The sequence below is a fragment of the Parasteatoda tepidariorum genome, chromosome 1 (genome assembly GCF_043381705.1).
Source record: "Parasteatoda tepidariorum isolate YZ-2023 chromosome 1, CAS_Ptep_4.0, whole genome shotgun sequence".
Lineage (NCBI taxonomy): Eukaryota > Metazoa > Arthropoda > Arachnida > Araneae > Theridiidae > Parasteatoda > Parasteatoda tepidariorum.
In genome coordinates, this window is record NC_092204.1 from 22511493 (window position 1) to 22529692 (window position 18200).

An 18200-nucleotide genomic window follows, 5' to 3' on the forward strand; every position below is an offset into this window, starting at 1 on the left:
TTAATTTAATGCTTAGTTACTTTCTTCCTTATACTTAATTAGCATCTGAATATATAGACTACGAAAATCGCAATCGATCAAAATTGTAGGTCGCATAAGTTTCCATTTATTTATTTTGCAACTGATAAAAACACCGAACATTTTATAACCAAAAGGCTGCAGTTTACCTTACTACTAGAGATAAGGTGTCTAGTCTAAAGTATAAGCGTATAAAATGCTCTAAATACTCCAATTTTGGCTGAAACTAAACAGATATAGGTTAGCGTTAGTAACACGTAAAGAATAAGTTTTAAAAGAAAAAAAAAATTATTCTGCCTAAAAAGTACGTAATTAAGAATACGCCTACCCAGTAAAAAAAGGAAAATGTTTAGTATGAAGAAAAATTTTTGCTTGCTGCTTTGTTTAGTTCTGAACTTGAAAGGGCAGTTTTTGGTATTTCATGAAATCTCATGAAATATACAATATATATATCAAGATTACTGTGATTNTAATTACATGTTTTGCACGAGTTTATATCAAATATATATATATATATATATATATATTTGTCTCTCTTGAACAGTGATATTGTATAGTTTGCTTGAATAGTTGTATTTTAACATTATAATAATAATATAATATTGTTTAATAAAATTGTGTGATCTTGAATCTAAATAATATTTCAGAAAATTTTATAAACTCTATAAAAAATCATTGAGTTAATTGTATGCTATTATTAATAACTTTACTAAAATCTTCTCTGTTAATTTATACTTTTTACCATTGTTCAAATCCTATTCGGATAAATCTCTGCGAATTGGGCAAATCATGCTTTTCACTTTCTTTTTTAAATGCGTGTTAACCTCCTAAAATCATTAAAGTTTTGGAATTAAATATCTAACATATTAATTAAAAACTTCTTTAAATAACCCAGTATACCATTATTACCTCACGCGCATCCAATTTCGGACCCATAATCTTTATAGCTAACAAATCAAATGCGCTCAAATCAAACTCTCTCAGATTGGTTCCTCAGGCCGTACTCTACAATACCAGATTGGTTTGGATATAAGTTAGCCTTTAATAAGTAAAATGTATCTAAATTTTTAAAAAAAGAGTATTTCTACCTATCTTCAGTTATTATTTATAGAGAAAGGGAAACCCAGATATCTAAGAAACTGATGTAAAAGTTTATTTGAAAGAAAAGAGTGCTCCGTTTAAAAAATTACTTCCGTTAATCAAATTAAATAAAATATTAACGCGTTTTGATGAGCGAGTTTCTAATAGGCTTTTTATTAAATTAATTATTATATACAGATTTTAAATATTTATTCGATTTACAAAGAAATCATCTTTGAAAAGGTCGGAGTAACAATTTCAATCTTCTATGTATACGTCAATGTTAAATCTTTCTAATATCAACTAGAAATCATTTGTAATTTTTCCTAGTAAGAAGGCAAAAAAAATCGTAAAACTAATACCTTTTACTTATTGCTTTAACTCTCTATTTTTAAAAAGCGAGGTTCAGGATACCTAACTAAACTATCTCATTTTTAACAAGAGAAAAATTTGTTTATTTCAGACCATCATATATAAATCCTACCCTATCATTTTATCACATACAACTTATAATTAAAATCAACAGTATATTTTATCAGTGTTGCAAGAAGGTATTACACTCAATTTTTTTTTTCGCAAAATCCTGGTATGTTTTGGAAATATGTTACCAAATTCTTCTGTCGCCAAATTTTTCTGTCCTTTTCCTGCAGTGTTGTGCAATTTTATTCCGTCTACAATCTGTAGGCAAAATCATCTTCCCTCGAGATATATAAAATAACTGAAATCAGTTGTGAATTCTATATTCAATAAAGCCATCAAGCCGTTAAAAAACCATATACAATTGATTTGAGTGAGCTAATTGAACATTCATATATTTTATTCATAAGTAGTTCTCGGCATAGTTTTAAGTAATGTGATAAATGTGCAATTATAATAATGAAATTTAAAATGCCAGTACGTTATTAAGTATCCTCGTTACTAAAGTTTTTAAAATATAATTTTGAATGCAACATTGAATGGTGGCATTTCAAATTCACTAAAATTTTACATTACTAAAATATTACGCTTTGTAGCTATTTACAGGATTAATTTTTTTGTTTCTCTTTCACTAAGTCACGTTTTCATAATTCTGTATGAGCTTTTGCGTTGACTTTTCATTAAATTGTAAATTAAATACTGCTTCTCATAAATGCTGCTCTGAATGCTTTGAAAAAAGGATCAAAAAATAATCAAAGCACCACTATAAAATACTATGTAAATCTATACAAAAGAAAACTGCAAATTGTAAGAAACAAAAATATCACATTATCAAACATATGTCACAAGTATTAATACTTTTAATGTTATATTGTGCTATATTGTCCTCACAATTTTCAAATTATCCATGTACTGTATTTTCTATGTAAATGTAAATAGATACTTCAAGCAAACAAAAAATAAAAGAAGCAAATAACAGCAAGCGATTAAATTGAAGGATACAAACAAAGTATAATTACACATAGATTACATTGTTTATTTATATGCGGGAGAAATATTTCAACAGTGAAGCATGCAACATTTAAAATAATATCGTAAAGAAGTTTATAAGAAACATTAACATTTCGAAATCATAATTAAAATAATCAAGTCTTTTATTTATTTCGTGAAATACTTTGAAAAAATTGATTTCAAGATAAAGTATTCATTCTATCTTGTGGAAATCTCTCAGAAGTAAATACTTCTGGACAGGTTTGGGAATGCCCAGTTCCTCCACTCCTTCGGGCAACTTAAAGTTGTCTCCTAATTGGTTTCTGATGAAGCATCTTGAAAGGTGCTTCAGAGATCGTGGACGCCTGACAGAAGATTCTTCATAATTCACTAGATTGCAGTACCATTGCCATATGTTGTTTATCTCCTGATAATACATAGGATCGACCCCTTCAAAAAGCCTAAAAATATCAGTGAAGGTCAAAAGCGGATCTGGGATGGAGCTCCAGAGTACTCGCACGGCCATTTCGGTCTCTGCAGATTTACGGGTGATGTAAGTGAACCGCATATGAAGATTCAGAAACTGAAGCGCACGGAATTTGAGAGGATTTCTGGAAATATCATCCCAATTTTCTATCCACGTATTGTAGTTTAGAAAATTAAGAAACCTAAAAAGTAAAAAAAAAAAATTAATTAAAAAGACTCAAATTAAATTTTTTAAACGCGTGTAAGATGTGTTACTCTGTTTCAATACATTTTAAAAGTGATTTTCAACACGAAATTATAGCTGGTTCCGTTTTAAGGGGGATCTTAATTCAAAATAGAAGAAAGAATAGTCAAAATGGAAAGAAATTGCTAAGCTATTTTCCCAATTGTTTCAGCAGTAGATCCTCCAATTCACTTAATTTTTAAGATAGAAAATAATGCATTTTGAATATAACCGTGATCTTAATCATTTGATTTTTTTTAAATAAATTACAAGTTTAATTCAGCTGAAGCGTAAAAAACATAAACTTAAACAAACATAATTTTTTTAAAATTTAACAATAATATACTTAATAAAAAATATTATTAATTTAAGTTTAAAATGTTTCAATATAATACAATTAATAAATATATTCTTAAAGGTGTGATTTTTTAAATGTCAGATGCCATTGATAATGAATGATTTTTATGGAAGCCATCGTTTTTATTACGAAATAATAAAAGGCACATGCAATGAAATTACAACAATAATAATTTCATTATTTCAATAAAATGTGCATTGATTTAAATAAAATGGGTTTTTTTTTTAAAACAAATGAATAATTTAAACAAATTGAAAAACAAATTGATTAAAAAAATTATTTTAAACACAAAATATTTTTCTTTCAATAAAATTAATAAATAGATTCTATAGGGGGCAATTGTTTTAAATCTGATTTTATTGATGATTAGAATTTTTTATTAATAAAAATATTGAAAGGAATAGTCATGTAAATTATTATGCTTTAAAATAGAGTAAATGTGAATAAGAGTCATATGAAAGTGTTGAATAGTAATTCTCCATTAAACACATTTAAAATAATAATTTTTTTCGCTGTAAACATATTTCAATTATACCCATTTAGTTTTTTGCTAAATAAAATGCAGTGCTTTTATATCTTATTAAATATGAAGGTAGTGTGTATCAAGACTAGCTCAATCCAGAGTGACATAATTTTTTTTCAGTTATGTTTTCTTCCCTAAACTAATTTACTTATCACTAGGTATCTGGTTGACAAATTCATTGGCGATGTTTAACAATCATCAGAAAGTTGAGATTGAAAAATATAACTATGATTTCTTTAAACCCAGTGATTAGTCAGCAATAATATATTAATAATTTTATCCATTTTAATAAGAAATAATAACTATTTTGATTGTATTACTTTTAAACAATATCAGTAAGTCTTATTAAAATCTTAAATCAGATGCGTTAGATAATAAACTTAAAAGAAAATACAAAGAAAAATCCGATTTAAGACAAATATATACGATTTTATGATCAGAAAAGGACATCATGATTTTTGCCATCCACGGCTTCTGGTCAGTGTCGTAGTTATTAACTTTTTAGTATATGAAATGCAAAAGTTCTAACATTTTCAGAGGCTATTTTCTTAAAGGTAATGAGCAGAGGTTTGGTTTATATAGATTAGTAAAAATCCGCTCAAAATTCTCTAAAATGTAACCACTTTAAAGTAACATTTTTGCAAATTAATTAAAATTTATTAATGCACCCAGAACCTATACTTTCTAATCAACTTAGATGACAAGAGGGCATCCATTGATTTTTGTATAACTTTTTAGCCAATAATCTCGAAAAAGTCGCATTTTTCTAATTAAAGTTTAGACCGATTTTTAAAATTTAAAAGCCCCTTGTCACCTAAAGATTACAAAAAAATGTTTTTTCATTGTTTAAATGTAATTTGCATCTTAAATAAACAACAAAAGTAAAAAAAAATATAACACATAAGAAATTACTATTAAATGAAAATTCTAAAATAGGCTAAAAAATGAAGAAACAGTAATTAACATCCCCCCACTGCACACTTTCTTCTGGCAAATATTATTAGCGAGACCACGATTTTATCAAAAAATGTTTTACTGCTTGATTGAAGTAGAAGGAATGGTCACTAAGGTTGCATTGAGAGTTACACCAACTTAACTAAATGTGGGATAAGATGTTAGCAGAGGTGTCCACCATGTTTTAGAATTCCCTATTACCATGAATTACGACCACCTATGACTAAAGTTAAGAATTTAGGGAATCACGTCACTTTTCCTCTACTCAAAGGCGATTCAATATGTTCCGCATTTATTGTGTAGTCAAAAAGAAGTAATATATCCAAATGTATCAAAAGAAATAATGGTTTAAATAATTACTTCGTAACTATAAACAGTTCAGTATGAATCTTTTATTTGAAGCAAAAATAACATGGAGTTTATAGAATAAAAACAGGACTTCATACTTGGTGCATTATAATAAAAGTTTCGCTGTTATCGGGCGTCTTACCAAAGAGCACCGAATGTATATCTTTCAATTTAATTATATTTCAAATCTTATGAGAATTTAATTTTGAGTTAATAATAAAAGAAGTTTCATAATTTAAAAGTACCCCACTACAGACACTTCTTTTTCTATTGACAATTGCTTGGAAAGGGTTAAATATTATTAAATAAATAAATAAATTTTAAAAAAAATTCCGATATAACTTCAGTCATGTAAATTGTGTATGAGAAAAATAATCTTAACTTTAAGTTCACGAAGTTTTGTTTAAGTTTTTAATTTATAATTTCATACTCAGTATTTTAAAGCATTGTTTAAGTCGCACAATTTGCAGAATCAAAAAGAATGTCAGAATTTGATTATATCTCCTTTAACAGAATATTTAATTGATTAAGACCTAAATAGATAAAAAAAAGCATTATAAATTTAGGATTTATTTTTATGAATAAGTTTATGCATTGTTGTAATGATAATGTTGCTCTACCTGTGATAATGATTACAAAATGAAAATTAATTTTAAAAAAGGATGTCGGTAATGATTTGAAAAAAGCATTTGTTTTTTCTCCGACTAAACTGAATAGCAAAACAACGAATCTTTATAGGGGAAAATATTCCATTGTTGCAATATATTATACACAAATTTACATTCAATAAACTAAGTAATGAATGAAAAAAAACATGAAAAATAACGAAATTTTTGTAAGCAAAAATGGATTTTTTATTAAGGAGGCAAAAATAGAGAATGCATTTAAAAATAAGAGTGCATTTTTTACAAACTATTTCCTCGGCAAGTCAAATATTTAAAACAAAATTGTTTCAAATTTATGTACATAAACACAACGTTTACAAACTCCATTAAGACTAGAAAACAATTGTTGACTTTTATGTAAAGAAGGTTATTATAAAAGTAATTATCTTGTATTTCTGAAAAAAATTTAATATTTCTTCAGGGAGAAAATCATCTTAGGATCTCTTTATAGAATTTGAAAAAACATTATTTTGATAATTAAATAACTTTTAAAATTATAAATCGTTCAAAAGTTATAAATCGTTTAAAATCTTATAAGAATTGTACTTCTTATAGGAGTAATATTAAAAATATTATTTTGAAAAATGTTTTTGAGAAGATTTAAAAATCATTGCCATTACAATTATACTCCTATTTTTCAGTTTATAAATTAATACAACTAATAATAAAATCATTGACTAAATATTTTTCTCAGAGCATTATTTATATTATTCTTGTAATTCCTTAATTTAATGCAACGAATTCACTGTAAGAAATTTCATGTTCTTGTTGGTTTTATTCTATTCTTTAATCGCCACTGTTCTTTCCACTGCCCAGGAAAAAGTCTTAAGCCAGCTTGAATGTGTTACCTATTCACTTAATTTAAAGGCACTTATTATTTTCATTACAATTGTGCCTATAAAGCCTTCGCAATACAAAATTTGACATTCTAAGATTTCATATGCATTAGAATTTTTATCTTAGTGACACATAATATTTTATTACATAGAATAATAGGTAGGCTGTGTCCTACCTATTATGTATTTTTAAGACATTTTTTAATGTGTAATTTAAATTAAAATACTTTATGCTATACTTTAAGGGATTTCTAAAACAGAATTGTTACAAGTCGTATCATTGTAATATCAAAGCTGTAAGTTTTACTGATTTAAAAATTAACAGGCAGCGGCGGAAAACTAGGACAAATTAATTGCATCACAGAATGGAAATTAACTAATTTCTTTCCAATTTGTGAGTTCATCTCTCTTTGTATCTTCTTTCCACACTCAATACAAAATTTTTCACAATAGTCGGGGTACTTAGTGAACGATTTTTTTCTTCTTTTTTTTTCTTTGGCCTTAACAATATTAAGCGAATGATCCACTATTATGCAGTTGTTTGTAAGCAAGAAAAAAACTGTTTCAAATCGTCCGTCTGGTCTCTACACAATTGTGCTGAATAAAAATTTTGCCTCAATAAGGCTACAATCTCATTAGAATTGGATAGTAAGACACTTTATTTTTCTCTTATGAAGTTACATCAAAGAATTTTTGTCCAGTTTATTTTTTACACCCTTAATATTCATTGAGTTAATTATAAAATAATAACTGAATATCCCATTTAAAAAAATTTACTAGTGTTATAAAAGCAATAAATTTACTCAATTGAAAATCTGCACTCAAAATATTTAACAGTGGCAATTTCCCTTTGATAAGGGGAATATGTGATTTTATTTTAGTTAAATTTATAATAATCTTTCCAATGTCAAATATGTGTACAATATTTTCTGAGCCATGAAACACATCCTTCACACAACAATTGAAAAATCTTCGTTATAAAACATAAAATAAAACTGCTCCCTTAAAAGAAATATTAAATAAAGCTAAACTATCTGTATATTCAGTGAAATAAAACTGAAGAACTGTTAAAAAAAACACTGTCAATGGCTTGAAGTCAAAAATCATTTACAAGAGCGCATTGGTTTGATATTTAATTTAAGAAAAGTATTATAATTTGGACAGAAATCTTTAATAATGTACATAATATTTAGCAGGATCTATTATTTCTTACATAAAGTTTATCTATTCAATGTAAATAGGTTTTTCTCAAAAAAGGCAGTAAACTAAAAGAAAGAAAAAATATGAGTTTTGTACGAAAGAGTACATAAAATATTAATTTCAATTTAAACAATATTTTAAGCTCAATCTGGGTAAGAAAGTCTGAAACAGAACTTCAAAAACAAATCTACGGAGAAAAAACAATAAATAACACAAATAAAAAAACTAATGAGTAGTACAAAAATTATCACTAAGAAAATCGGAAAATAATCAATTCTGTCTCATAAAGTTAAAAGTTATTATTTTAAATTAAAAGAAATAATCAAAAGAAGCGTAGAAATGAAACTCATGAAAAGATGAAAAAACAAGAGCTCTCTAATGCCGGGATGTCGCCAAGCAATGAATGTGAAGCGCTTGCTTTAGCTAAAGAAGAATATACAACGATTGAGATTGCTAGCAAGAAAAAAAAAGCGGGTAGAATTTAAAGAATGAGCAACAACAAAAAAAACAATAAACTAATGAATTTTACTCGTTAAAAATCAAAAATATTTTTCCGAATTAAAAAAGATGGGTGACGGAACGATAAGGATTAAGAAAGAATCGCTACGACGCAACTTTAGACATAATGCAAGATAATGGGACGAAATACAAAATTTAAAGGTGACTAAAAGCAAAATAATAACAAAGAAGTATTGACAGAAAATTTAAAATTTTGTTTGATGAAATAATTGTCTTTGATTTTGAATTGAGAGTATTGGGTAAATGATAATAAAAATAAAAACATGAGGATCTCATAATAAAAATATGAGATACATTTATTCAAAATGGAAAATATGTAATTGTAAAAATATGTATAGAGGAATAGAAAGCATGCAATATGTATATAGGAAATATGTAAAACTAAAACAAAAAAATGGGCCGAGAATGAAGAAAAATTAGGAAAAAAACATGTTAATAAAAAAAGCCGAAGAAGGAATTTTCACACCACATCGATGGGAAAAAAAATACAAAAACAAAACAGAAAAATTAGCCGAGAAAAAAAAATAATAACCAATTCAAAAAAGGAAACGGCAATCGGTAAAATTTTTTGGATAACTTACATTATTTGCAACTGTTGACATAAAAAAGAACCTTTATAAGACATAAATGCGAAAAAATCAATTAATCATTTTATTGGACAAAATTGTAACCTTGAATTAATATGAATGGATAAAATAAAGAGAAAGTACATCTTTATAATATGTACATCTATTAAGTTAAAAAAAAACGGAGAATTATAAATTTTGTATGATAAATATGTAAAATAAAGTATAAAGGGAATTTGCAAAAGAAAAAAATTAATAAATGAAATTAATTTGTTTGTTAGGATATAAAAAAAAAAGAAATAAAAAAGAAATCTGAAAATAGGGAACGTTTTCTAATAAAGTATAATATTATTTTTATCAAAATGAAATGGATAAAAAAAGTTATAAGAAATTAGGAATCGGCAGTTATCGGCAATTATTGCCTTAGAATCGGCAATTATTGCCCTGTTTCAGAATATGTAAAGGAATCTGAGATAACAATGATAATGAACTAAGATAATAAGAAGTTATAGCAATTAAAACAAAAACTTATAATAATTATTATTAATTTGAGAGCAAAACATGTATTTCGAAATGCAAGAATATTTGCCTCATTAGTATTGCTTAAAATGAAAGCTACATATATTATAAATTCCATGCATATCCCTAAAATTACCCACCTGCACCCTAATGTTAAGGTAGGAGCCTTTTTCTAATTTAAATATAAGGAATTCAATGCAATTTTCATTACATTTCAGGTTTAAAAATATTTTAAGGTTGCATTAGGTAACTCTACATTTAATCTAAAATTATTTTCTATTACAAACTGGATCATGTAGGAAAGAAAGAGACAGTGTTTTGGTGCTTCTCTTCAATCTTTACATATATTTAAATCTTTACAAATATTTAAGGATATAGCCCTTTAAAGGAAACAAAACACCCGTAAGTTTTGAGATTTACTTGCAGGAAATTTCTTAAATATCTATAAAAGTGTTTGTAACTCTATAAAATTTCAAGTCATAAAACTAAATTTCGATAACGATACCAAAAATTTTAAAGATGGGGTAAAAACCTAAACTGGTTAAAAAATCTCTAAGCAGAAAAGCAGCTGAAATAAAAACTTACAATGGAAAGAAGGACAGCTCAGATGGGTATCCCAAAAGTGGTCCGTTATAGCCTCTGATGAATGCTTCGGGATTTCTGAAAAGACTAAAAATAAAAAAAAAACTGTCCATAAAATGCATAAAGAGAATATGTAAAAAAATGACTCAGAAATAAGTGAAATTAAAGCAAAAAATGAAAAATAAATATTAAAATAAGTAATTTTAGTCTTGTAATAAGTAAGTAATTTTTAAGTAATTTAATAAGTAATTTTTTCAAATATTAAAATAAGTTTTTTTTTGTATAATATTATGTTAACAAAAAACAATTGTGTAAAAAAATTATAAAGAAGCAAGGATCTGCAGTCAATTATTGAAAATTGCTTGTTCCAGAATATATTAAGGAAGCAGAGATATTCTAAAAGCAATGATAATAAAATAGCATTAATGAGCAAAAATTTATAACAATAATTATCAATTTTAGTACAAAGCCTGTATTATTTACCTCATTAACAATGCTTGAATTGAAAACAGCGGCATATCATATAAATTTTATGCTAATCCCTAAAATTAACCAATTTAAATTTAAATATAAAGAATTCAATGCAATTTTTAATTAATTATAGCTTTAAAAAGATTTAAAATTCACATTAGTTCTACGTCTATTTTAAAATTATTATATTCAATCTATTACTGGTCTTAAAAGTAAAGAAATATATTTTGGCACTCAGCGCTATGAATCTTAAAATACTAATTATTTTAATAAAGGGACACTAATTATTTTAATAAAGGGTAAAACATGAACAAGTTTAAAAATTTAAGCAGAAAAGTAACTGAAATAAAAACTTACATTTCTAAAAGGGACAACTGATATATGCGTATTGCGTTTGTTGATCCGTTAGAGGCTCCTGCTTCTGTTATTCTGATAAATGCATCGGGATTTCTTAAGAGACAACAGTGTGATAAATCGACATGTTTTCCTTCAAGTTCTTTCTTGAACATAGACCAGAGATCCAATTTAAGTTCCTTGATCACTTTAAGGACAGTATCAATAGTCTCGACTTTCTCAAGTACTAAATTAGAATAAAAATGATGCAATATGCCATTAAGAGTAGTATCTGTAATGTTAATTGCTTTAGCACTGTATGCAAGAAGAAAGCGTTTTTCGTCAACGGTAAAATATTTATATTTAGAAGCGGCGTTTAAGCAATAATATTTATCCATGTTACTGATATGGTATTCCGCCATTGCTACAGACATTGAATAGGTAAGACCTAGTCAGGGACTAATATAGGGTATCAGGACAATTAACTTTTCCCGGGGAGTTTTAGAAAAGCCACACTCTTTTGACAAACAGGTTTTACTCAAAAAAAGTGGCGCTCGCAGGGGACTAATATAGGGGATAAGGACATTTAACTTTTCCCGAGAAGGGAGAGGTTAGAAAAGATACAAGCTTTTGACAGACCGGTTTTACGCAAAAAAAGTGACGTTCGCATCTGTATATATATCATTTTCTGACATCCCCGACATACCTAATCATAGCACTTAATCAGTGTTCATCATTAAAAGGCAATTTAATTTAAATTCTAAATTTTTTATTACTGAAAACCAGTATGTTATTTTGTATATTGCTTATAGGTGTCTATTCATCACTTGTAATTTATTTGTTTGTTTGATGAAGTTTTAAAACCAGAGATTATTCAGATTACTAGCAATTATATACTATACTTTCGGTTTTGTTTAGTTTCGGTTTTCAGAACTTGAGTTAATTAAAATCAAAGGAAGGATATTTGCTTATTCAACCATAGTTACTAGGTTGAAGATTCTGGTTCTATTATAACTGAAGTATAGATGCTTATATTACTATTTTTTATATTTAAATATATGATTTAACAGAACGAGTTCAAAACTATAACCCATTGGATTTTATTAGTTTACTATTATTGTTTTAAAATCGCTATAATTAAAAATGCTTTATGTGATTCATTTAAAAAATATATACCTATATATATATATAAGCCGTACAACTGTTCATTAGTTAAATTTTCCGATGAGAATTAAAAATAAAAATCTTTTTCATGAAAATAATTATTCGTAGTATTTATTATGAACTCGATTGTATTATCTATTAATTTCCGATCTTTATTAATGCCTTTGCACAAATAATTATTCAAATTATTATAATATATATATATATATATCAGTATAAAAATCNTATATATATATATATATATATCCGTATCGAAATGTCCCAATTCATTTCTTAACTTCCGCATAAAACTATATCTAACCTGCTAATGAATTGCCCTAAATCAAATGCTCCCCATTTTGTTTTGTTTTAACAAGGAATGCAAATAAAATAACTCATAATTTATGTAAATATTTAAATATTGCTGCCTTTATGAATGTTTTTCCTTAAGAAAACAATTATATTTTGTGCTGCACCTAAAGGGAAACCACAAAGATATCTTTCTGATTGCTTGACGCTTAAAGAGTTCCAGCGAATTGCTCAGTAATCGTAATGAATTTTTTTATATAATAAATAATTTTTTTAGCGTCTTTGACAGACAACCAATTATTTCTGTGAATATAACGAGATGCTCTTCATATATTTTGTAATTTTAAACTCATCCCAAAAATCAAAGTAACGCGCAATTTAACTATCGGCGTAAAACAATGTTTGTAAAAGTTATGAAAATAATTTATTTCTACCAAGATTAAGTTGAAATTAAAATAATCAAATTTAAGGTATCAACTTTCTGAATATAAGCAAAAAGCTCTTCTTTTTAACTCAAGGCGTGAAAAAAATAAGCCACAATTTAAGTATCGAAATACAATTATATATTTATGAAAGCTATAAAAATAACCTATTTCAAATAAAATTAAATTATCAAATTTTGCGTTACACGCTAAAGAAAACTACAAAAATGTTTTTCAGATTACTTTTATCAGTAATAGGTATTCCAGCTAAATCACTAGCTAGTTCACTATCTGAACGAAATTATTTTTAAATAATCAATAATCTTTTCCTCATCCTTGATAGATAGCTTATTATCTTTGTGAATATAAGGAAACGTCCTTCTTATTTTTAATTCAACCCCGAAATAAAAATTACCCATTAGTTACTCGGAGTACAATCATGATCATTAAAGTTATAAGAATAACTTATTTCAATTAAAACTGAATAAAAATAAATCAAACTTTGCTTTACATGCGAAGAACAACCACAAAAAAGTCTTTTAGATTGCTGAACGGTAATAGGATTCTAGCTAATTGTTCATCATCGCAATGAAATTATTTTTTATAATCCATATTTTTCAATCATCCTTAACAGACAAAATCTTCATCTTAGTGAATGTTGTGAGACACTTTTCTTATATTTACAACTTTTAACAAGACCCAGAAATCAAAGTAACTTACAATTTAAATATCAGAGTGAGATCATGTTTATAGAAGCTTTTGTAGTAACCTATATATTATTTTAAATTAAATTAAGAATAAAACAAATGACATTTTGCGTTACGTGCAAAACAAAACCACGAAAAAGTCTTTTAGATTTGCTGAATGGTAAGAGGATTTCATCTGAATGTTTATTGTAGCAATGAAATTATTTTTCAATAATCAATAATTCTTTTTATTATCCTTGATATTAAAAAGAATTATTATTCTTTTGATGCCTCTCATCTTAGTAAATGTTGTAAAATGCTCTTCGTATTTTTGTTACTTTCTTTTGTACACCACCCAGATATCAAAGTAACGTGTAATTGAAATGGAAGAGTAAAATCATATTTTGAAAGACTTTTTGAATGAAAATAATTAGAATTTCTATTACGCACTCATGAAAACCGATAAAATGCATTATTAACAAACTAATTGAACGCTAACAGACAATAATGAGACTATTTATTTCTCAGTAATTAGTATCATATTCCAATTTCTTGTGCTTTTTATGAAATTTAATGTTTTGGCTATCATAGAATGCTTGCTTAAATGTTCTTTATTTTATCTTATTTATTTATTTTTCGTAAGTACAAAAATTGAATTTTTTTTTTTTATTTCAAATATTTGAATTTCAGAATGATGTAAAGAATAAAATTTTAGAAACATATTAGTTTTTTTTTAATTTTAAAATTTACAAATTATAAATCTTTAAAAAATTCTGAAAACAAAATCTGTTATGAAATTTACGAATTTCAGATTTCTTTGGCAAAGAGATTGAATGTTATTAATTATTATTAATCATTACAACTTATAAAAATTAAATTAAAAAAAATTATGTTCAGCTGCTATAAAGAAACAACTATAATAAAGAAACACCGCAGTTTACTAGAGGGCGTGGATATAGAGTAGAACTAGTTATAGTTTTTTTAGTACTAGACCAGTGATGCCAACGTTCACCGTCCCGTACCTCTGGTCGAGTGATTGATTTTTCTGCCTTTATTATATCTTTAGTATTGACTATAGAAGGACGTCCAGTATATTATACTTCGACGTTTTGTATATTATATTCAACCACTCAGAAGATAGACCTTTTCGGAATAATAAAATGTGAGGGATACGAAATTACAAATTTAAGGATTAAAAAGAGTGAGATTACTTTTTTTTAAATTAAAAATCATGAATGTTTGAATAGATCAATTACTGATCTTAAAATAGAGCTATTGTTAATAAAAAGTATTGGATTCTTTACATGTTGACAATAATTATTACTATTTACTTTATTTGATAGTTTCAAACATTGATTAGATTTTTTTTAAAGAGGGGAGTTCAGTTATTTATAAAATTTCTTATCTCTTAATATATGTTTTTAGTAGCAGTCAACAGATTTTCAAAGCACATACATTAATTTATCTTTTTTGATTTGTTTGCTACATTTTTCTAAAGTATTAAAAAAAACATCACTNAAAACAAAATCTGTTATGAAATTTACGAATTTCAGATTTTTTTGGCAGAGAGATTGAATGTTATTAATTATTATTAATCATTACAACTTATAAAAATTAAATAAATAAAAATTATGTTCAGCTGCTATAAAGAAGCAACTACAATAAAGAAACACGGCAGTTTACTAGAGGGCGTGGATATAGAGTAGAACTAGTTAGTTTTAGTTAGTTTTTTTAGTACAAGACCAATGATGCCAACGTTCACCGTGACGTACCTCTGGTCGAGTGATTGATTTTTCTGCCTTTATATCTTTAGTATTGACTATAGAAGGACGTCCAGTATATTATACTTCGACGTTTTGTATATTATGTTCAACCACTCAGAAGATAGACCTTTTCGGTATAATAAAACGTGAGGGATACGAAATTACAAATTTAAGGATTAAAAAGAGTGAGATTACTTTTTTTTAAATTAAAAATCATGAATGTTTGAATAGATCAATTACTGATCTTAAAATAGAGCTTTTGTTAATAAAAAGTATTGGGTTCTTTACATGTTGACNTTTTAAAGTTAAGAATAGCAACCTTAGGAGAAAACTTTTCAACAATGCATAGGGAGGGAACTAATTGATGTTAACTGACAATCCTATTTTCTCCCCTCCCCCAATGAACCCCAACAACCGCGAAGCTACCTTCCCCACCTTATATACCTGGAGAGTCACGAAACAACACCTATCCGGAGTTTGCATGTAGATGTTTTATCGTGACGCTTCGGAAATAAGGGGTTAATATATGTTTTTAGTAGCAGTCAACAGATTTTCAAAGCACACACATTAATTTATCTTTTTTGATTTGTTTGCCGCATTTTTCTAAAGTATTAAAAGAAACATCACTTAGTAAAATGTTCTAAATCAGAGAATAACAACTTCATGCCATGAATAAAAGTTACTGGGCATGTTATAATTCTCTTTTTTATAAATTTGAACTACATAAATGCTAGTAGCTGGAAGTTGAAAAAAATTGTGTTTTTAAAACTTAATTTAGAAGGAAAAAAATTCCCAGCCACTTTTTACCTTATTTTGTTACTATTGATGAAGTTTTAGTGTGAATTGGTGAAAACATTTTTTATTTCAACTAAATTATATGAAAAATATAAGCGAATATTAATTTGTCAAAGACTACATATCTGTTTTTGTAACACTAATTGCAGAGACATTTACTTGAATAGAGTAACTTAGTAGAATTTTCTTAAATTTTTATTTGCATGTCTCTAGCACAGCTCAAATAGACTAGATGAAAAAGAATTTTTCATCTTAGTTCATGCCATACCAAAATTTTTCTTTAAACTGCTTTATGAACTATGTAAAATCACATTTTAATTTTTTGTATTTAATTGACTGAAAGTAATTTAAGATGCTGAAAACTGGTTCGTCTTGGCCCTATCAACTAAGTTTGACAAATAGGTTGCATTTAAATATTTTTTCTGTGTATATTGTCAATAACCAAATAACCAGGAGATAAACTTTTAATGCTATGGAAACGAGTGATTCTTGCCCTGTAAGAGTGGCAGAAAGCAGTTGTCTCTTAAGGAAAAATAGATTATTAAATGAACTAACACAATTCAGGGATATTTCCGTGACATGATCTATAGGGCGAACTAAAATGAGTGATGTGCTAAATGAATTTTAAAATTGGTATTTTTCTAGAGTGAGCATGTAAACACCACAACATGATTCTTTGAAGAGAGCTTGTTTTAACTAAATATAATTTTATTGACTCCTTAATAAATGAAGACGTGCTCATGTTTTTATTATTCTACATTTTTGAGATATATTTAAAGAAAAAATATGAGAAACAAACTTTGCGTATGTAATGAATGATAAGAGACAACAGATATGTGACATTGGTTGGCTCAATAACTTCATTCCATGGAATTAAAAATTAAGCACCATAATATTATCATTCATGTCGGTTTATGTTACAGTAAAAATATGATTCGTTCGAAAATTTTTTATAGATCAAATAATGCTTATGTTTTATTGTTCAGTAATTAAAAACTATAATGCAATTTAAAAAGTAAGTTAAGAAAAATCTGTGTTACATAAATTCTATGTATATAATGTATAACATCTTATATGTTACAAAAAATTACAGATATCAGCATGGTGATAAATTTAGCAGTAAATCAAGTTAGTAAGCCCGAAAAAAAGTTTAAGAAGTTACTAAGCATATGAGTAATAAAAAGTGCTGTTTGAAAAAGAAAAAAAAAACTTATGAAGTTCACAAAAGCTTACTTTATTCATTTTTAAATACATACAAATGATTTTCCTCTCTTATTAATAGTTTCCTATTATGCTTTTAAGTAAATTTTTTAGAATGTGCATGCCCTTGAATTGCAGGAATAAAATCTAATACAGTAGAATTTTTCCTTAATACAAATTTAAACTCTTAAGCTCATTTTTTCATCTCTATTAGTCCTGCAGTGGACTGATGTTTAAGACACGGTTACCAGTAGAAAACTGAAGTCAAGCACCACTGGCTGCAGTCAATAAGTGGGTGAGTAACCACTTTGATCAGCTTGCGTAGTGACTGAGGGTATGCAGTACCGGTTCTCCTAAAACTGTTTTACCATGAAGTGTATATATAGGTAATACTTCCATATCGGAATATGTTTGTGTCAACAATTGCCAAAAGGAACAAAATTATCTTGAAAAAATATACAGTTGTTTACCCGGGAGAGATTACGAGCTAGCCCTTGAATTTCATACTCTTTCATGATGTTTTTTTTTTCTAGTAAGCTACTGCCTGGTTGTGGACTAAAATTTGATTTAGGTACACAGGGAGCAATCTATAAATCTTTTCTGCTAATGGACAAACATATTCTTTTTTAAATGTTGAAAAACCTGAGGTCTATAACGAACAATGGTTGCATGAGTGACTTACAAAACATCATTGTAAAATAGTTTATCTACTTAATACTAAGTCTCATAAACAAGTACTAATGTTGCTTACACAAATAGAAATAATATATATATATATATATATATACCAGATA

At 26.8% G+C, this 18200-nt stretch overlaps 1 protein-coding gene across 2 annotated transcripts in view; it reads right to left on the reverse strand.

The window, feature by feature from the left end:
- Positions 1-2530: 2530 nt before the first annotated feature.
- The window catches only part of LOC107441835 (uncharacterized), a 30616-nt gene continuing 14946 nt past the window's right edge, over positions 2531-18200 (reverse strand). Inside the window, exons 1-3 of one of the 2 annotated variants that reach the window (XM_043047302.2) lie at positions 11113-11672; positions 10288-10371; positions 2531-3173 (exon numbers count right to left, since the gene is read on the reverse strand). In XM_043047302.2, the coding sequence (XP_042903236.1) occupies positions 2720-3173; positions 10288-10371; positions 11113-11522 (948 nt within the window). In that variant the 5' untranslated portion in view covers positions 11523-11672 and the 3' untranslated portion in view covers positions 2531-2719. Of the gene's footprint in view, positions 3174-10287; positions 10372-11112; positions 11673-18200 lie in introns of those variants that run through there. The other variant, XM_043047303.2, reaches the window with a different exon arrangement.